At 44.4% G+C, this 22,386-nt stretch overlaps 1 protein-coding gene across 19 annotated transcripts in view; it reads right to left on the reverse strand.

Moving 5' to 3' along the window:
* Positions 1-15,376: 15,376 nt before the first annotated feature.
* The window catches only part of pou3f1 (POU class 3 homeobox 1), a 221,632-nt gene continuing 214,622 nt past the window's right edge, over positions 15,377-22,386 (reverse strand). For all 19 annotated transcript variants that reach the window (XM_037074681.1, XM_037074674.1, XM_037074675.1 and 16 more), the window contains one exon: positions 15,377-17,882. In XM_037074681.1, the coding sequence (XP_036930576.1) occupies positions 15,520-16,647 (1,128 nt within the window). In that variant the 5' untranslated portion in view covers positions 16,648-17,882 and the 3' untranslated portion in view covers positions 15,377-15,519. The remainder of the gene's footprint in view (positions 17,883-22,386) is intronic.

The following is a 22,386-nucleotide window of genomic DNA, read 5'->3' on the forward strand; positions in this document are numbered from 1 at the left end:
ATATGCCTCAGTAATCGAACGTATTCCATAAAGTCCCCATTCATGATATTCCCAAGCTGGCCCTTCTGCTGGTATTTCACACCATTGGGGGACTGGGCGTCAACACAGGGGTTTGTTGGATAAACATCCAACGCTGAGTAGGAGCGCCAAGCATCACTGTTATTGTTACTGCTTAATGCCATGCACCAGCATTGTTGTTTTGCAGCAATCAACACATACATATGTAATAAAGCTGAGAGGCAGCAGGACAATACAAGCTATTGTAACGCCATGCTCAGATCAGCACAAAGGCCCCCACCAGTCTAGGTCGAAGCCGACACTAGCTTTGCATAACTGTTCTCCAGCACTGGAAATAACTGCTCTCCGGTTGAGAGTGCAGAGCAACGTGATTGGTCCCTGTCGGAGTCACCTGGCGTTTGTCATTATATCGGTTCAGAGCCATCTGTTGAGCGTGCTGGCATTTTTGTGAATGATGAGCGCTGATGGATGGTGACGAGAGTTCAACAGAGGAAAGGACAAGGGGTGACGGGACATTTTGGAGTGACTGCAAAGATGTTGTGGATTGTCTATATGTGTGCTTCAGTGTGCGAGGTTGTGTGTGCGCGTCTAAGGGCAAATGTCGATGACTGTGTCAGGGGGTGAGTGATAACCGTGGTCTTTTCAGCGCTGTGGGGCGGGTCAGACGGATGTGATGGATGGCCAGCAGTCTGGCCCCCTTCTTCACGCCTCTCTCCAGCCCAGCGTCTGGAGATCTGGGCTGGGGTGGAGGGTTGTTGGGGCTGGGTGGTTGGGGGTGAGCATGTCTCGCCCTTGTTAGACAAAGGTTGTCTGCACAAATTGAAAAAAAGCTCATGCAGTGGTTCTTTTTAGGCTAAATAGTATGTAATGGAGCAATTTGCTGCTAGCTAAACCAACTGAATTTTGGCCGTCAGTTATCCAACACAGCACCTCAGTTTTGACATTGACAGCTACCAGCTGAACTGAAGAGCTCTGTATGGAGTGGCGTTTTTTATGGCTCTGTCTTGGTTTTCCTCTGGCTCAGAAACTGTGAACTGTGAACTGTGGCTTGGCTTCCACTTCCCTGTCTCCATCCACATCCACCTCCCCGCCTTCGTCTTTGCATCGTCCGAGCAGTTCTCCTCTTCCTCCTCCTCTTCCTTCTCCTCCTTCGCTTACACCTTCTACAAACATCTCACAATCGACAGTGCGTACACATTAGGGCTGTCAAAACTGCTCTAAAATGATGTTCGAATATTCGCTCTAAAAAAACCACACAGGTTTGAACCATTCAAATACTGATATACCTATATATCTACTTGTCTAAGTTTTTTCAGGATACCTCGATTCCATTTCTTGACAAAACTCTACAAAGCCTGTGCCATCAACGATACGGATCGGCCTCATGTCCTTGCATATGAATGAAGCAAGTTTCTTCGTGCACACCTCTTGTCGTGCTGCAGACAAAGAGCTTGTGACGGGCGGTAAAAAATATGAGTCGAGACGTGGCTGTTTAGTTTGAGTTCCAGACATCATGACATGCTCATTTGTGTGTGCACATTTTCGAGATGTGCCCTCATGTTGCTACTGGTGGAATGGTAAGCAAACTGTAGCTACACAGCTTGCATACAACTTTATCTCGAGGCTCCGCATTTTTGCTGTCTACTGACCGAAGTATTTCCAAATGGGGCTTTATGGGGCACAATTGAATCTCCCTTTTTTTTTAATATTAGAATATATATTCAAATACAGAATATTCGTTAACAGCCCTAGTATACCTCTCATGGGTTTATTCATCTTTCTGCACTGGTAGAGGTGATGGTGTGACTGACACCGCCATCCTTTTTTTCTGATGGAGGTTGGCTTTCCATGGCTTGGCTTGTGTTTGCCCTCCTGTGTTTGAAGGCTCTGCGGACACTGTGGTCTGCTGCTTCAGGCCCAGGCAGGCTTACAGAGGGGCAGACAGCAACCAACACCCCAGAGAGACAGAACAGTAACCTGCCTTGTGTCTCTTCTCAATCTTCAAACACGGGGGAGACTGAGAGAGAGAGAGAGAGAGAGAGAGAATGAAAGAGAGAGAGAAGCAACAAAGGCTCATGTGAAAGAGCGCAAGGCCTTCGCACACCCAGGCTCACTAATTGACGGCTGCAGGGAGTGGGAGAGACAGTGGAAGAGATAAGAAAGCCACAAGACCCTGCTTACACTGTGCACATAGTACCTTCAAATGTCCATGCAGAGAGACATGGACACAAAGATATGCGCAAAGAGCACAAATATTTTAAAAATGTAGAGTATTTTCATTTAAAATCTTCTTTACTCACCTTCCTCATGTCTGCTGTCCTCCTCCCTGTATTCACACCTATGAACACAACATCTGCAGACACATGCAGAACTGTTTCATCTCTCCACCATATGCACTCATGTGGGCACCACTAAGGAGGGAAAGGGCGCCAATTTGCTGCTTTGTCACCGGTTTAGTAATGGCAAACCAAAGGCCTAGGGCCACTATTTAATTGCTTTGGCCATGTGCACCAAAGAGGTGCCACACCAATTAATCCCCTTGACGGCACGGCGTCCTGTCCCACGCCGGCACCCCCTGGTAGAGCCGTCCCGCAGGGGAGAGGTGGGTGGGGTGGAGTCTGTGGAAAGGCACATGGGAACCCCCCCTACCAACAATGGGTACCAAATCCATACCCTCTGTTTTGCCTCACCACCATCCCCCACCTTCAACATCAATGGATTACCTTTCATCTGTTTATGCAAGTGACGGAAGCTCATTGGTGTGAGAGAGATTCCCAACTCACACATTATAAAGTTGCATCAGTCATATTTAAACTGAGGTGAACATGGAAGCCCGACAACAAAGATTTGACTATTTGTATATATTGCTCACCATATAGAAGAAGTATTCAGATTCTTTACTAAAAAAGATGTAATATATAGCATTCCCACTTTAAAATGACTGAAAACAACTACACCTTTGTTATTTTGATATTTCTGACAATATTCAAACGCAGAAAAATCCATATTTTTTTCATTCAAACTAAAAGCGCATGTCATATAATCAAATCAAATCAATCTTGTTTATATAGCCCAAAATCACAATCATGTTGCCTGAGTGGGCTCTTACAGGGAACGACATCCTCTGTCCTTAGACCCTCAGTTCAAGTGAGAAAAACTTTCAATATTAAGAAAAAAAAACTTTTAACAGGAAAAAATAAATTAAAAATGTGGCTGCCTGTCACTATCACTTCCGGGTAAACACAGGAAACACCAGATGGTAATAAGACAAGGAAGGGTGAGGAAGGAAGTTGGCGAACAAAACTCTTTATGTCTGTGAACATTTCTGCCTCAGAGATCAGAGACCCATCTGCCTGATGGGTAGTTTTCTATCAGCAATGGTGGCTGTTTAACAATAAAGCCAACAACTCCCATGATCCCATGCAACATCTTTCTGAGAGACCATAGTTGCTGAAAATATGTAGTTGTAAGTTAAAGTAGCAATAATACTAGGCTAAAAATGTTTTCAAAAACTCAAAATACATGAGTGCATACACCTTAAAGTTGTACTTAAGTAACATTGAAGTAACTGTATATGGTTACGATCCAACGCTGGTCGCTAACTAGGACAAAAAAAATGACCAAATGATCTCCAACAGCATCATCCAATTGGATGTGAAGGGTCTGGATTTGAGGAGAGTGATTCCCCTACTCCTTTCCTGTGCCTACCTCCCCATGGGTCATGAGTGTTTACCCCAACAAAGGACCTGTCACCTCGGGCCACCATCCCCTCATTCCCAGGCCCCTTGACTGTGACTGAGGAAGGTAACCTAACCTAGTCTGACCACTGCAGGGGGAGCAGCAGGTGGACAGACAGGAAGAGAGAGGCAGGTTTGAAGGAAAGCGATGGAGGGGATTGTTTATTTGCCCCTCCACATAGGGAGGAAAGCAAATGGGGGGATGGTGAGGGGGTGAAGAGAGGAGGAGGAGGAGGAGTAGGAGCAGGGCTGTGGGTGGATGCAGCATCTGGCTGATATGGAGCCGTGTACTGAGGCGATGAGGCGCCTCCAGCCCAGGAGGAGGTAGGGGAGTTCTCATGAGGCCAACACAGATATCCGAACAGATAGACAGTGACAACAATAGCCTCCTGTAGCCCACAGCACCGTCCGTTTGTGCCACCGACAAACTCTCTCGACCATATCATTGTGTGAACTTCCCCTTTACATCTCACCTAAAACTTTACTCATCTTTCATTCAGTTTGCGGCAACAAGACAGACGTTAGGATCCATCATGAATAAAGAAGAACTGTCACGTACAGGGAGGGAGATCACTGCGGAGACAGGTCAGGATGCCGACTGACCTTTTGTCTTATTTAAAAATCAAAGGGGTGCCACCGCCGGCCCGTGGGGGAATAGAGGTGGGTTGGCTGGAGAGACCAGGGTTAGCGGGGGTGTCTGGGTGCTAATCCATGGGACCGTCGGTGACCCTTGACCCCCTGGGGGCATGGGTTTGCGCTCTGCCAAAGTGTGTCTGTGAAAGTCAGGCCTTCCCCTCTGCGCTTCGGGCTGGCCAGACCCATCCTCACCCTCCTCCCGGTAATGATTTATGGGGCAGGGTGCGATCGACACACGCTCAGCCCAAGGGATAATCCTAAATGGTAGTTTTGACACCACTGAGAGACGGGGTTAAAGGTGATCAATAACAAGCCACTGGAGGAGGAGAGACAGAAGGACAGATAGAGCGAGGAGGAGAAAGGGAGGCTGGTAGATGAGGAGGAGGAGGAGGGAGCAGCTCTTTTTAATTGGCCTCTGCTCATTACTCGGGTCTTTGTAGACCCTCGCGTCTTTGTTCATGTCCTGGCCTTAAGCTCCAGGGCACATATGTGTTGGGGTTTTAGGTGTTTTTTTGTTCAATTCTTGTTGAGCCACTCAAAACGTGGCGCTCTTGAAAGACTGGTTTTGAAGTTTGACCTGAAACTGACTCAGAGTGGTACCGTGAGATATTTTTTCTTTCATAGTGTTCTTGAATCCTACTTCCAGTCAAGTATGTTCTTACTCACCATGTCTGTGTGATGAGAGCTCCTGTCAACTTCTCTTCCACTATCTCTTTTTTCATTCACCCATTTATCTTATGCTTCATTATCATGCTGGTGTGTTTTTCCATACTATGTACACTGCACCCTCTGTTCCAGTTGTTCACCACGTGTTCTCATCATTGGCAGTCTTTGACACTCAGTAGCAAAGGCTCATAATACATGCAGTACATTTTCCCTTTTCTCCCACGGTGGCCCTAACTCTCATCATAACTCATCATCTTGCACATGCGTGTTCAATCTAAAGGGACAGTTCACGCCAATTCAAAAATACATATTTTTCCTCTGTGGTGCTATCTATTAATTCAGATTTTTCTGGCCTTCTTTCAAATATAATGTGATGGTACTTGACTTGTGGTGCTAAAAGTAGCAAAAAAAAAAAAAAATGTACAGAAGTCAACAGGATCTTTCTATTCTTTTGTTTCTTTCTACTAAACTACACCACCAACCATATCAGGTTGAAAAGTGCACATCTACATTTGTACAGGAGGCTAGTTAAGAAGCTTGCTAACATTAAAGCTCAGCCAAGGAGGACACTGTTTTAGAATATATGCATGTTTCCTTCTGCACGGCGATATGGGTTCTAGTTCACCAGGACATAGTGTTAACAGTCAACGTTTTATGCAAACCGCAGAGTTGACGTGTGCAGCAAACACTGAAGCTTACATTCACATAATGTTCTTGTTAGCTCATGTTCACGTCAGGAGGTGGACGGAACAGAGGTGGCGTTATTACAGCCATCAAGGCTGCCTAACAGCCATGACCCAACAGTGGACATGTTTAGGGACACCTGGGGGCATTTCCATCTGTTTTTGTGGCAACCAAAATGGCTTTTTTTCTTGGGTAGTTGGACCATCTCCATGCATGATTGTGGTGACCAATAAAGGTATTTTAAGCAGCTCTAACCAAGATGTTTTTGTGCGTTAACCTAGGCAGAGCTTAAGCACAGTGTTGTGACAAGAGAGAAATAGAAGATTAAACCTAAAACGTGAAGTTGTAACATAAACAAAAAACAAACATTTGGTGCGAAATGTACCTCGCTAACATTTATTCTGGTGATTGGGTTGGGTTGGTAGAAGAACAAAAAAATTTCTTTCATGAAACTGCTCACAAGGTCCTTGGATTCTCTTGAGTATCCTGGTCATGATAATGTTTGAGTTTTTTCAAGTTACGTTTGGACACAAATTCAGGTTCAAATATGTCAGAGAGAAGGCAGACACTTTCGCAGCTGACATTTTTGGTGTGAGCAGACGTTATGTGTGTGGCTGTCTGCATGCCAGTTCCTCTAGTTTAGCCTCGCAGAGCTTGTAGTGAGTGGAGATATGCCTAGTAGTCTGTCACACCCCCTCTACTTTTAGACACTTGTGCACACACACACACACACACACACACACACACACACACACACACACACACACACACACACACACACACACACACACACACACACCAGCAGTCTTGGAGTATCTCTCAGAAGTGAGCTGATTAGGCCTAAGACTGGGGACTGCTTTGCCTAATCATATCGCTGCATCCAAATCATCTGTGTACATTTCTAATTACATAGTGGCACGCGGTGTCCTTGAGCACAGTGGCAGGTCTCCATTTCATCTCTGCGCTGTGTCTAACACCCCCTCCTTGCTTGCCTTATTTTTTTTCTCCCTCTCTCCTCCATCCTTATTTATTTATTTCCATCAGCCTTATCTTTGTTGTTGTTTCAGTTGACTGTGCGCCGAGCAAAAGCACTCATTTGCCCACCGATCTTTCGTCCTTTGAACTCAGCATCGCGGGGCAAAGCCGACTGTCGGGGGCAGCGGGATCATCTTTGATGATCTGTTTATTGTCCGGCTCCAATTTGCAGGGGTTCACAATATAATATCCATTCCAGCATGCATAACACGGACGATCAGTCATGGGTAAAGGACGACGGCAAAGAATATTGTTTGGGTTTGGATTACAGGGCTGGCACACAGGCAGCGTAGATCACAGCTGCAACTTTCTCTGTTACTCTTGTGTTGCCAAGAACTTTGTGTGAGAATCCTATGCCTCCGTTCCCTATAATGTCCACATATCTCCTTAAAGTAACAACAGATCTGCTAAGTGCATGCAGGAGGACGATCTTTCTGCTGCTGTGCCTATACATTTGTGAACTCTGAATAGCCATATTTTATTTTTTTCCTTTTTGAATATCCTTGATGGAGAAAGGCCCTGAACATCTTGGTGTGCTCCCGGGTTAGATGACCTTCCTATTGTTACATCGGTGTGTGTCTCTCCATCACAAGGCCTTGTCTTTTCTTTTTCCTCTCCTCTTCTCAGCAGTGAACCTTGTTATTGAACAGGAGGCATCGCAACGCCATACAGTCGACAAAAGCCGGGCTTGAAGGTGAAGAGAGGGGACAACCTTTAACATGGGAATGCCACATCCTTTTAACCACAACAATTAACTTTGCAACCTTGTGCAGTAGTCTAAAAACCTCCTTGGCAGCTGTGCTGTGCGATTTCACATGTGTCGTCCTGAAAGGCCCCCAAAAAATAATAAAACCATTATTATTACTGCTTTGTTCGGTTAGTGTATTATCGGTAATACGTTTCCTGGGGCTATTTGCAACCTTTTGTCAGACATCCCACAAACTGAAGGCAGCTTCCGCAGCATAGATGATTGCATTTATCTTGCCTTTCCCACTGTGTTCTTATCACCTGTCACAGTCATTGTTTAATACCAACCAGCTCACTGAATCAGCTGTAATTGCTGCTGCTGAATCCCTCTAAAGTATGACTTTCTTCTCATTGTACGCCACCAACAGTAACATCTATGTGCTGCTGCCTGGAGGCAAGTTTCTGAGATATTAGTTCTCCACTCTCAGAACTGTTAGTCACACTGACAGACACCTGAGGCGATATAAAATGTCCCTCAAAGCCATGAAAGAGGGAGACGGGCTACTTCTCTTCTTCAAAACCTCCGAGTGAGGAGCAAAGGGATGCAGAGAGGAGGGGAGAGTAACTTTCTAAAGCTGCACTTAAACCCCTTCGCATATGGGGGCCATACCTTGGAGTAGACATGAAGAGGGAACCCATATAGCTACAAGGCCCAGTATCATAAATAACACAAGACTTCTCCTCTCCCGTCTCCGACTCCGGCAGTTCACTGCTGGAGTGTTTCATATGGTAACTAGGTGTTCACTGTGTGGCCACATTGTTGCCCATCTTTCAAGTGGCTCAGAGGAGGAAACCTTGAGGTAGAGGAAGAGAAGGAATTTTTGATGAAAAAATGCATTATTCTGTTCTTTTTCCAGTCTCCATCCCCCCCCTTTCTCTGCCACTCACTGTGGGAGTGGAGTATTTATTACATAAACGGTAGAAAGAGGAGAGGAGAACTCGGCTGGAGGAAGAGGTAGTAATAGAGAGCAAGAAAGCTACAGGCTTTTTCAGCTGTCAGGTAAAATATGTGGTTTGGATGGATCCTCCACATTCTAACTACAGACCAATATGTAGCTATGAAGTGGATATTGTTATTGCTCTCCTTATGCAGTTTAATCCATGCGATAATACTTTAGCATTGCGCCAAAAGAAATTTAACATTACCTGCCATCAAATAAAAAGGGTAAACATATTCTAGGAAAAAACAGTTCTTGATTTCACACAGTGTCAGTGATGCACCAGGTAGGGTTTTTTTTGGTGGTTTTGCCACATCAAGCACTCATAGCAAGGTACGCAGTTTTCTCTTTACTGATGGGTAACAAATCAGTTCTTAATACTTATTACTAAGCAATCTTGAGTTGATATGTTAAGGTACTGCAAGATGCACACATGTTGGGTTATTATAGAGTGAGTAAAACATAAATTAAAACTTGTTTAAGGATACTAAACGACAACATCTAGCCCAGCCACAGTCGGTTCAACCTGCAGCCATCTGGCAACAGATACAGAGGTATCCGCTGCCGCACCAGCAGACAAGACAGCAGCTTCACTCCCCAGGACAAGAGACTCCTCTGTTCATCATCAAGACTCAGTCTTCTGAAATAGTTGTAGCAGCACTCAAGAGGACTCACACTTTATTTCGTTTTTTAAACCCTTGTTTAAAATTTTTCATTAAATTAACCTTGTGGCTTGTATTGCTAACGAGAACTGTTCTCAGTAGAGCGGATACCTCCACCAAGTTCTTTGTTAGTTCAATCAAGCATAAATCCAATATGCACTGTATGATGAAATGATTTTTTTACTTACTTCTGCTATTGATATTCACTTGATGCTGTTATAACATTTGCATCTTCATGCCTTTAAGAGCTCCCGTTCGCAGTGTAATTGCTGTCTCATCAGCTTGTATCAGTCAGACCGACCACGTTTGGTCACAATACAAAGAGCCATCAATCATTTGGGGAAAAAAAATCCCTGTTAACCTACTCTCTGTGGTGTCTTTTTACATTTTCTGGAGGCGTTTCTTCATCCGAGGTCACACAACGTAGATATATTGGGTTTTAGTGTGTCTGTCCACGCATCTTCCATAGACTTCAATACAGCTGTAGTCAACACAGTCTGGCACCAAAGTTAGATTCAGTGACATAATGATCCTTCAGTCTTTTATAGGTTCATTGGTTAAATAAATATTCCATATATTTATATAGAAACCAACCGACCAACAAACAATCAAACATGGTGAAAACATAAGCTCCTTAAGTCTAAAGTTGTTAATTGGCTTTTGTTCCTGCTGCTTTTCACTTTTTTCTCTCCATAGTCTTAAGTGAGCCGCTCACCCTCGCCGATTGACGATGAGGATGATATACACAAACCAAGCGAGTATTTTACAGCCTGGCAACCCAAGACCTGTCCTTACAAATGGCTTATTACTAATCTATAAAGCAGTCATGAATGATTCATTAAACATGAATAAAGCCATTAATGATAAATAAACCGCTTAAATCATCCCTCACTAGAAAGCGGTGCCCAAACACTAAATGCTCCTCTGCCTATCAGTGTCTCGGCTCTCCGGCACCACCTCACATCTCTGTACATGAGGTCGATGTGGAATCCCAAGAATCCCAACCAAGTAAATTATTCAGCCGCTCCCATTATTTCCATAATTGCCAACATTGTAGTGGTGTTTGTAATGTCATTAATAACAGGCGTTGGCGTATAATACGCTTAATGTTATTTATCTGTTGGCAGATAGCTTGATGCTGCTAATCCTCATTCATTTGCTGTGGATCAATGCAAATCCGCTAGCGTGAGTGAAATCCCCTCCCCCTCCCAGAGCCGATGGTTCCTAATGTATTTTCCCACCATTAACCAGCCATAATCCCTGCTAATCATCACTAATCCACATCTCCTGTGTGTGACGATACTTCCCTGATGAAGGAGGCATCAGTGCTCGCCAGCGCCCGGGCACCGCCGAGGCTGGAGCTCCTCTGCGAGCGCTGCCTGCCGAGGAGCCCACTCAGTGTAGGAGAGCAGGCTTGCTGAGAGGGGAAGAGGAGGAGAAGGAGGACAGGGCGAGCCGTGGCGATCCGTAGGTCAAATAGCTGGGTTTTGCTGTTTTGTGATGAGTTCGGCTCATGTATTATTGATTCATCGGCATAATGGAGGTTGTGTCCCTCCATACGGCAGCGAATAAAAATTGCATCTCATCAAAAGATAACAGTTGGTGGCAGTCACCAAAATCTCTCTTGTCTGGTCAACTGCGGGCTCCTTCTGTTTCCACATGTAATGTCCACTCTCCGGGCCGCTTGTGCCTCGCTTCGCATGGCATTCCAACCCACAGCTACCGGTCACGTTCAGGCCCTCGGTGGTTTAGTAGTGAATCTGAGGGGGTTTGATAGCTGATCCCCAGACTGAGCCACATTTAAAAACAATTAAAAAATGGGGATTGAATGGGACACAGCAACCATGTACAGAGGCCCACAGCGGCCTGGAGTTCGAATCCGACCTGAGGCCCTTCCGCTGCGTGCCCAGCTCCTGTCTCTCCTCCACCTCTCCAGTCATCACATCTGCTCACGACAGCTGATGCGATGACTGGTAAAGGTGGAGGAGAGACAGGATTTTTAAAGGCGTAAAAACCTACCCCAGAATGTTTTTAAAAATGGCACCTGATGTCTCTCTGCTCGGCTCAACGCGCTGAGGCGGCGACAGACGGCGGACGGGAGAACATCCACATGTGCCCCCAGATAACTTCAGCAGTGTTCAAACACCTGAATCCACATGAGATTTATGTTTTACTTCTGTGTTAGATGAGAGATAAAAGTGAAAATGCAAATGCACACGTGAGCGTATGAGTAAAGGTGGAGTCAGATGTCTGAATGAGTTTCAAATGGACACTCACAGAACTGGTGACATGTTGATTATTCTAATATTTCAATGTTTCGAGTGTGTTTTTGTTGCTGTTGCCATCAAACTTCCAGGTGGAGTCTGGTGGTGCAGTACTCGCCTTGTACCAGCGGGGGGCGCCTGTGACCCGCTGTTCTGTGGCAGCTGCTGTGCTCCTGGTCGCTGGCCTCTCCTCCCTCAGTTTGACCACCGCAGCCTCTGCAAACACACTTCTCCCTCACTCCGCACCACAGCAGCAACAAAAAGGGGCTTCGCGGTTGTGCCTTACTTTTTACTTTTTTTTTTTTTTTAAGTCACGCTCATATTAAGTTACTCATCCTTTTTTCCCCACCGGCGCTTGACACAACTGTGCAAAATTCATCTTTTTTGAAACACATATATAAAAAATAGAATCACGCAAATTGAAGGGTTACTGAGGGTGAATTGAGTAGAGATGTATAACAAGCGAGGAAATTTCCCAAAATCTGAGCTTTTTGGAGTAACTGAACGCACCTTCAAACTTTTGTGTCTCGCGTTCGTGTTTGACAAACGGCACGATTTCAATAAGACAGAAACCTGATGAAAGAAAATACACACGCACAGCTGGTAACTGTCTGAAATAACGTGTAACTGATTACTAAAATAAAAAAAAAAAAGGCCTTAACGCAGACAAGTTTACGCGTCTGCAACTCATCCAGACACTTGGCCAGTTCCGTGTGCTTGGTGAATGCTGCTGTGTGCATCTTTTTGCTTTTTAACTTTTCACGCTGTAAATAAAGAGTCTAAATAAAAGAGTGAGGGGATTCAAATCGCATGCAGAGGCTGAATCCTGGTTCTAAACGTGGAGACAATGCGCACGGCCGCTGCGGCCCGTGATCTCACGGAGACCCCTAACTTTAAAACAACATTGAATATGGGATTTGGAGGAAACTGAATATTGTACTGAGGTGTTGGACAACATTTGAATATGTTGCCAGTGAATGCAGGCCTGTCTGTACTCTGATTACACTTCAGGGCCTTCTGTACATATGTGTTTTTATCCTCCCCTCTTTTTCCCTCTGATTTCCGCCTGCAGGCACCTCTTGTCTCAGATCAAAGATTCGTCACCATTCGCTTTTTTAAATACTTTAAAACATGACAGGTGATGGTCGATGGTTTGGGTGTGAAGGGAGAGCAGCTCAAATCTCTAATATGATTGATGAAGGCCTGATTAGATTTCCTCTGGATGAATAAGTCACCCGGGCAGCTGATAAAAAGTTATAATAATGACGATGATGATGAAGATGATAAGTTATAATAATTATATATATATAAAAAAATAACCACCACTCAATGAACAGACAGCCATCCCGTATTAATATTGCACAATTTAATACTGCGATTATTACACAAAGATGTGAACAACGTCAGAGACTGTGTGAACTTAGCAGGGGAATGCCTGAGGTAAAATACTGTTGTCTATTCCCTTTAACAGCACATGTACACAGCTTCTGATTTAAACGAGCCCCTGTTACATAACGAACCACTGCTATTTAAAACTGAACACACGTGTGTGCGCTGACCAGCTTCCCCGATGCTCAGCACCACGAACAGCATTTTTAAAGAAAAAAACAAACTTTATGATCATGGGGTTTTTTTTTTCGTTTTTTTTTTTTTTTTTTTTTTTTTAATCTTTGTTCTGCCTGGTGATGCCACACGAAACAGAAAAAAAGGGGACGAGTGGGGTTTTGGATTCTTAATGAAGACAAAAGACCATTTCTTGTATATATGTTTTATGTAAGTAATAAAATATTACTATAACATAAATATAAATGTGACTTTGCAGTCTACATTTAGCAATCAACATACAACCAATGTAGTAAACAAAAAAAAAAACAAAAGTAAAAAGAGGGAACATACTGAAAATCCACTGCAACATAACCATTAACAGAGCTAAACAAAAAAGCTCCAAACACGTTTAAGAAATAAATATATATATATAAATGGTCAGATTCATAAATGAAATCATATTAAAATATCTTCTTGGAATTAGTAAGTGTACAAAACTGCCCGGAAAGAAACAAAAAGAAAACAAACAAACAAAACAAAAAACAAAGAAAAAACAAATATCTCAGAACAAATACAAGTTTACATATTGGACATATTTACATATCGGAAATAATCCTGGCAACATTTTTCTCTAAAATCTTTTTTTATCATTATTATTTTTTCTTGAAAAACAAAACAAAAACAAAAACAAAAAGAAGAAGAAGAAGAAGAAGAAGACACGTTTCCCCCTCATCTGTACTGAATAGCACTGCTGTAGGCTTTTTGGACTGGTCCAGCATTGATAAGTGACACAACAACGCATGAGGATTTTCTTTTCTCTACAGATTTTCCTTTCAGGTCAGAAAAAAAATAAATATATCTTAAGTTAAGTCCCTTCATCGCTTAACCCTTTTAAGGAATTATTCGTTTTTTCGCGTTCTCCGAATCCAGCGAGTTTTGATATAATACAATGGATGTGTGGGACAAAGGGAGAAAAAAACGGTGTGGTGGGAACCAGATATTTAAAAAAAAAAAAATTCGAACACAGGAACACAAATGAAATAAAAGAATCATGTACAGGCGTGATATTCCGACATGGGGCACTGAAAGTTACCTGAGTTATTATTACTTTTCGTTTCGTGTTTGACCAATCTCTCTTAAAATGTTTTTTTTTTCTTCTTTTTTTTGGAATACAACAGGGTAACATGCAGTAAAGCAAGTGTGAGCTGACAGCGCTCTGTTGGTGACAACCAGGAACCTGTAAACATGGGATTTATTGTGTGTTTTCTTTTTAAGCCTATGGAGATTAGCTCCACTCACGGTTTTATTAACAAATATTCAAAAATTGCAATAATAATAATAATAACAATAATAATAATATTAACGAAAGAATAAGTGCTACATGCAAAGGAAACAATAATTTGAAAACAATCACCTCCCCCATCCTCAAATAAAAGAAATGCGTTTGTCTGTTTGTTTAAGAATTGCCCCTTTTTTAGCGTCTGGTGCTGTTTTTGCAAATTTCGACGTGGTCAGCTGCAAAGCTTTAAATATCTTCTTTTTTTTTAAGGCATGCAGGCAGGACTGAGGCGTCCTGCTGCATCTGGACATTTTCTGAAATGTGTCTGACCTTAATTATGGGATGGTGCTGTTGTTTGTTTGTTTGTTTTTCTTCCGGGTGCCATCATTTCCATCACTTCTCCCCACCATCATCAACTCCCACTGAGTAAACAGAACGTAAAAAAAAAAAAATGAAAAACTTGGAGGCTGCTCTGATGAGTTACAGTACCTAACATAGCGAAACAAACAAAAAAAAAACATGACAGAAATCATATAGACAGTCTGCAGAAAGAGAGACACTGAGAAGTTAAAAGTATTTTTTTTTTGTTCCAAACCAAAACATCACACTTAATATAACAAAGAAAGTATACACTAATATTCAGAAAAAATCTGGTTAATCAGTTGTAAGCCTGAAAAAAGCATAAATGTTCATTCAGTGTAGGCTATTATTCGTCTCCAGTGTTGGTCGGCAGCCACCTCGTTCTGGTGATGAGCGCCCAGCAGTTCGTGGTGCACCAGGAGGAGATGGCCCCTCAAGTTGCCACATTTAATTACTCCCCCATTAGAAACAGCCATGGGATTTTTTTTCTCCTTTTTTCAAATTTCTCACTTAATATGCATGTCTCCCTCCATATAATTTTGGTAAATAAAGATCTTTGTTTTTCACTTTAAAAAAAAATGCGCACGGAATCATTAATAGCGAATATTTTTTTTCTTTTTTTTTCGAGATTTTTTTTTTTGTCTGTTTGTTTTTGTTTCATCTTAACATTTCTCTCTACCCCCCCTCCCCTCTTCCCCTTTTCTTGCCATTTCTCTATGTGTTGGGACATGACGATCTCCGAATACTAAAAGGGGGTCAAAAACAACTCATCTTGTTCAACTTTTTCCTCCATGTCTCTTTTTTCTCTCTCTCTCTCTCTCTTTCTCGGGAATAAAACAAAACAAAAGCCAAACTTAAATACTGTAAACTCCATAGTCCCCTTTTTTTTTCCTCTTCCCTTTTTTTCTATCCCACCCGCGGAAATGCTGGGATTGTTCATGAAAACAGTCACTGCACAGGACTCTGTAGTGTGCGGTGTAGAGGAGGGGTCTCTGCTTGGGAATATACGTCCTCCATATTCGGGTGAGGGACCCCCACTGGTGTCATTCTTTTCTCTTTTTGTCTTCTGTTGCAAAACCAAACACGGACAACCTCTTTTTCCAACTGCAGAGTGCCGGCTAAAGTGCTGATTTCATGAGCGGACGGCTTTGGGCATTTTAAGAAATGATTCTCCAGCGCCCCTTTCACCCCCACTTCGATGGAGGTCCTCTTCTTTCGTTTCCTGCCCTGCGCAGCAATCTTGTCCAAATTGGTGGGACTGCCCGTGTTTGAGTCTGTCTCCTCGAGCCACTTGTTTAGGAGCGGCTTAAGTTTGCACATGTTCTTGAAGCTGAGCTGCAGCGCCTCAAACCTGCAGATTGTGGTCTGAGAAAAGACGTTTCCATACAGGGTGCCCAAGGCCAAGCCCACGTCCGCCTGCGTAAAGCCCAGTTTGATCCGCCGCTGCTTGAACTGCTTGGCGAACTGCTCCAGGTCGTCGGAGCTGGGCGCGTCCTCGTCCGAGTGGTCCTGGTGGTGGCTGAACGCCTGCTGGGGCGACTCCATCTGGTTGTCGTGGCTGCCCGAATCGTCGTGGAGCGGGTCCCGCATGCCGTGGTGCAGGGAGCCGGGCTGGGGGCTCAGCATTGCGTTGAGGTTTGTGTATCCAGGCTGGGAGTAGACCAGCGACTGGTGACCGTTGGATGCCGGGGACAGCGGGGATAGGTGGTGGGTCGTGGTAGGCGCCCACGAGCCATGGTGGCCACTCTGCGTCTGCTGGTGCACCAGGTGAGATCTGTGGTGGAAGCCGCTGCTCAGGTCGTCCCGCGTCGCCTGCACGCTGGCTTTGTGCTCCTGCTGTCCGATGTGGGTGCCGCTGGACCAGTCGGTGTTGGAGGTGGGCAGCCACTGGTGGTGCGTCAGGCTCATCGGGTGTCCCGTGTTGGTCGCCGCGAGCCCTTGCAAGTACTCGTGGTGCATCATTTTCTGCACCTCTCTGTAGGTCGTCCCCTGGTGCATCCTATCCGAATCCGGATGCATGAGCGGGTTAGACGGTAAGGAGTTATTCCTCGGAATATACTGAGCTGTTGTCGCCATGGCTCCTACTTCGAAAACTGACGAGCACTTCGGAGGTCTCCAGGCTTTAGAGCCAAAACGCAACAAACCTGCTCTGGGAGGTCTTGTGGAGGAGCGAGGACACGCCTCCCTTCCGCTTGTATTGGCTCCTCTCCGATTCGAGCCCACTAGGGACACGCTCAATAGGCGCAGGCTTTCAGAGCATGGCACAGCGCATTTTTCGCACAGGACGGACACAGCCGCGATCTTACATATGTTATGGAAAAAACATATGTTCTATTTATTAAATGTCTCTTTGAGTTTTTCTCTTTTTTTTTTTCTTTTCTTGTAACAGTAGCCCTTTCCGCTGCCGTTCGTATACCTGCGCACAGACTCGCTCCAGCCTCTGTCTGCTGGATTTGTCTTCTTCTTTTTCTTCCTCTTCTTCTTCCTCCAGTTGTCTGTGAGGAAGGTGCAGCGGCGGCAGCAGCGGGGTTTGATTAGGTTTCCCTCAGTTTAGATCGGTTGTTTTGCAAATAACCACGTGGGGGAGTACGGAGATCTTTTTGAAGGGCTGCCGCCCCCCCCCCCCCCCCACACACACACACACACACACGCACTTTCAAACCACACACCCGTGCACCTTTATAATAGGTCACTGATGATTATAGCGCTCCTCATTTTAAATAGATTATAAGGCGCGATGCTCCGGCTCTGCAAGCCACCCACGCGACGAGAGGCGTGTAAATACGCGCAGTGTGATGTGTGTGCGCGCGCGTGTGTACCGCTGTAAATGTGTGACAAATCCTAAAGTATTTGCTCTATTTCAAAGCCTCCGCGTGTGTCATTTATTTGTATTGTCTCGGTAATTTTCAATGTTGTATGATCTCATCATCACCACCCACTTAGTTACGATAGGCCAAGATACGCTCTCTCTCTCTCTCTCTCCCTCCTTCTCTCTCTCTCTCTCTCTCTCTCTCTCTCTGCACCCCACATCCATACGCGCGCGCGTGCATGCGCGCACATATAGTGCAGGTGACAGATATCACACACACTTTTGTTTTTCCAGCATCTTATTTTTAAAAAAAAAGACAAGAAAAGGAAAGAAAAAAAGCCCGAACGCAGTCACAGCGCTGATAGAGGTTTAATGCCACATCTGATAATAATCATTTGTAATTTATCATAAAACAATCTGATTTAATTGTTATATGACACTGCGCCCTCACCGCCAAGCTGCTGCTGATGCTGCTGCTGCTGGATTTTTTTCCCTCTCAGTCCTGGAAAAAAAAAATAGATTTAACCGATTCCAGAGAATAAAATAAATAAATAAAATTGGCTCTATTCTTATATCATTTACCTCTCGAAGCATTTTCACTAAGCAGCAACTTTGAGAGAGAGAGAGAGAGGGAAAAAAAAAAACCTTGTGTTTCTTCCTCCTGGCTCTCTTCCTCACTACCTCTCTCCCGGTTGATCTGATTATTTTTCCCTTCACGTTTTGTCCCAATAGCAAATTACCAATTCTATGAATTGCAAAGCAGCCTCAGAGACGCTGAGGGGTAGAGAGAGGGGGGGAGATGCGAAGATTGAAAGGGATCTTTGCAAACACAATCACGTTCTTAAATGGAAATGCGGGGCTTTAAACAAATCTTACATCTCTCCCGTTCCATTCGCCTAAAACTCCGCAATCAGGCACATGTTCCACTCCTTTCTAAAACAGGAGCTTTTTTTGGAAGGTTTTTCAGGCGCAACAGTCCCGTTTTAATCATTTACCTGAAAGCAATGTTTTGCCTTTTCTTTTTTCTTTTTTTTTTATCTGTCTTTGCCGCGTGTTTGTTTGTTGTCATCTTCCCCCATGCGACTATTTTCCTTTTCTATTTACAGGACGACTCCACTCGAGTGTTCATTTTAATCCGGGACTACATGACTAAAAGGTAAGTTGTCTCCTTTCTGCTGTGACCGCGTCCTTGCCTGTACTCTTGTCTCCGGCGTTAACAATGTGGTGAGTGTGTGTGTGTGTGTGTGTGTGTGTGTGTGTGTGTGAGTGAGTGAGTGTGCGTGTGTGCGTGTGTGTGTGTGTGAGTGGAAAATGTTGTCGGGGTCACAGGTGCTCGTCATCATCTCTTGAAAGGCGTGGTTTTTGTCCACCCATCCTTTATATATTTATTTGGGATGAGTGGGGAGACAATCCGCGCGAGTTCTCCGCGTGTCGTTCCGGTCAGATTTTTAAAAAGACACGAGAAGATTTTATTTATTTATTAATTTATTTATCTTTTTTTCTTTTTTTTTTTTAAACGCAACGCACCTTTGACCGGCTGTCTCATTTCTACAATCACTAACAACGCCAATGTTTCCACTTTAAATCACGATAAACAAATATCTTCGCACTGTTAAATTGCCTGTTTGCAACACGCAGCAGACGGATCTACGATAACGTCACCTGCCAATGAACTGAACGTTGTTTTATGTAATGAATGTTTGGCAGAATAAGCCCGGGGAAAGCGCGTAAAAATGTAAAAATTACACTTGAGGACAATGATGGACAACGCGTCTCTAACGCGACTCCTTAATGAGAAAAAAAAGATCCCAGCCAGGACAATCTCTTATTGTCAGTGTCTTTTTAAACTCCTGAGAGACCTCAGAGGCTGCGTGTCACCGCTATAAGGGGACCGGGAGCTCCATGCAGCTCTCAGTTAATGAAGATGCGTTGGCCATTCAGTCATTCTTGTCTCCCGGTCTATAAAAAGCAGTGGTTTTCTTGCCACACAGACCCGGTCTTGTGCTTTTTTTTTCTTTTGCCATGCCAGCAGAGGAGCTGCTGGAAAAGAGGGGGGGGAAAAAGAAAAAGAAAGAAAGAAAGATCCAGATGCTTTGCCCCCCCTTTTTTTGTAAAGAATATGGCCTTGTGTGCGCTGAGGTGCATTTTTGCCAGGACGCACTAGGTTTCCATGGTGCGCCCGATGAAAGGGATCACACAGAAACTTAGTGGTGAATGACAGGCCGTACAGGAAGAGCGGCTGGAAATAAGCACGATATGATGGATTTCAAAAAAAAAAAAAAAAGAATAAGAAGTGGAAGAAATTGAGTATGAACCGCAGAGATGAGTGTCGAGGAAGTTGGGCGAGAGATTTATTTTTTTTAAACAAGTGCGCACAAGTCTCTTCTTTGTGTCACTCTGAAAACACATTCGTCATTTTTTTTTTTTAATCATCATTTTCTCGCGAGTTTCTTTCCTCTGTGGTGTCTTGGCATGAAGTGAGCATGCAGGAAACACAAGCGACATGAACAGGACATTAAACGTCACGCTTTTCCTGATAGGGGTATATACATTTATTTATCTGTGCTGCTGTAATTTATTTATTAGAAATTAAGGGCCCTTTTTTCTTTTTCTTTCTTTTTTTTTCCTTTTTCCTCCAGCCAGTCACGTGTTAATCCTGCTCCCAGTCTACTTAATATGCAGCAGTTATTGTACAGGACGCACCTCAGCCAATGGGACCCAATCGACCCCTTCAATTAACCAGGTCCCCCCTCCTCTTCCTCTCCCTGCTGCTCTGACTGGCTGTCTGTACAGAGAGGATGCAAGGTGTAGGAAGAAATAATGATCCATGACGAACACTGTTGTTAAATTATGTCTCAGCATTTTTCTTTACTTTTTCAAGGAGTCTTAAAATACTGTAGATAAATAGTGTTTGGAGTTGGAAAGGTTTTTTTTAAAGGGTTAGGATCAGGGTTATTTGTAGTCCTCATTCTATATCCGCACGGTTTCAATTACAAAACAAAAGTTTCAGGTCAATCGGGGTGTTATATTTCCACAGGTGCACCTGGAGTAACGCACTCACACTCTTTAAAAAAAAAAAAGGCCTCGGCCTCATATGAGATGTTAAATACAAGTCTTCCTCAATTCCAGGGGGAACACGTCGACCTGCCACAAGCTATGTTTAGATTTTTTAAAATTCATGTGATGTACCCCTCCAACTACAGCGAGTAGAATAATATCCACCAACTCACTCAATCAGATAATTGTATTTCGTTTCCAGTTTTTCTTTTTCTTTTTTTTTTTTTTTTTTTGATAGACATGCGTAATAGGCACTAAATATGCAATAGGCAAAAAAAAGCCCTGTTTGCCCATCCATTTTGAAGACCAAATCGTCCCGTGCTTTTCAGGTAACTTTTTTCCCTTTCTTTTTTTTTTGGCTAATGAACTTGGGCTATTCTGCCAGCATCCCCCTGAGAATGCGACGGAGGAGGAGGAGGAGGAGGAGGAGGGGGAAACGCTTCTCTTGTGGTAAAAGGTGCGAGTTTCTTCGTCTATCTCTCGGCTAATTAGGCGGGGTCTGAACGCGCCAGGATGAATATTCATGAAAAGGCACCAGCGCGCAATTAGTAGTGGAGAGAGTTCCCAACTTCAATCCCCAAACAACGCAGCTTGCAGAGAAGGAACGGGGTACCGGTCCCCCCCAACTCCATGTGTCTCTGGCTGCTTCTGCTCAAGCACTCTTTGAGCCCTCACTCATACTCTCGATTCTTATCAGCCAGTCCTCCCCTCCTCCCCCTTTTGCTCCCACTTTCAAAAAAAAAAAAAAAGAAAAAGCAGCCACCAACACATAAGTGATCTGTCCACTTCATGTAGATCTCCATGTTGGGAATAACAGCTAATCCGGTTAGATTTCTCAATAACTTCTGAAGTGGCCCGAAAAGAGAGATTTCTGGTGTCAGCTGGAGTCACTCCATGACAAATGAGCCCAAATCTCATTCAAAAATTCAATATCTTTAAGTCTGAATGATGACGGCCACGTGGCTGACAGTCACTCCGCCGAGGATGGAGAGGTTTGGCGCACAAACAGGCGCTTGCACATGCAGAGACACAAACCCCGGCGCACGCACCCACCACCTAATGACGCATATCATCTAATAACACACAGTTCCACCGGCACCACACTGCACTACTCCAAATCCCCTGAATTGCCAATGGCCCCTGGTGCACACATCTGCCGCCATCCCCCTAAAGCCTCCCTCCACCTGTCTCGTGGCTCGTGTGTAACGCCGGCGTGAGCCTTAGCCTGTGTGGCTTGGCCGCCTGTCCGTCCGCCCCCGCCGCGGACCCACAATCCTCTGCTTTGAATTCAAGGTGATTCTTATCCCCGACCCCCTCCTGCCCCAGCGCGCTTGCCTCTTGCCTCCATAAAGACGTGTTTATGTATGTATGTATGTGCAGAGGGGAACACGGGGAGGTTTTTCAAGGGTTGGGGGGAGATAAGCAGAGGAATTTGAGGCCGGTGAATATGGATGGGGTCCCTGCTTTTAGAGAGCACCGCTGATAGAGAGGTAAACAGCTCCTGGCCAGGAGAAGGAGGACGGGGGGAGAGAGAGAGAGGTGGAGGGGAGGTGGTTGATGCATGCACTGGCATACAATTGGGGCCTAACTCTATATCCCTCCCTCTCTGTTATTCACTCACCATCTCTGAGGACTATCTATCATTATTCCGTCACCTTATTCTGTTGTTATATTGTCGAGCTTTTGCTTTCGGACAATCTTGTGGATTACGACAATGAGGTTGCATTATCAAAACGCGCGGGGTGAGGGTGTTTGCAAACCCGATTTCAGGCTCAGAAGTTTGTGGCGTCTCAGCGCTGATGCTGCATTTTCTTAAGAACGGCGAAATCAGTGCAGGTTAGAGGTCACAGGTGGTGTCTGTTTGTGTGCTTACGGACGAGTCGCTGTCCTCATTCAGCACCAGTTGTGTCTGACTCTTCTCTTCTCTTCTCTTCTCTTCTCTTCTCTTC

This window comes from Acanthopagrus latus, chromosome 17, assembly GCF_904848185.1.
Source record: "Acanthopagrus latus isolate v.2019 chromosome 17, fAcaLat1.1, whole genome shotgun sequence".
Classification (NCBI taxonomy): Eukaryota; Metazoa; Chordata; class Actinopteri; order Spariformes; family Sparidae; genus Acanthopagrus; species Acanthopagrus latus.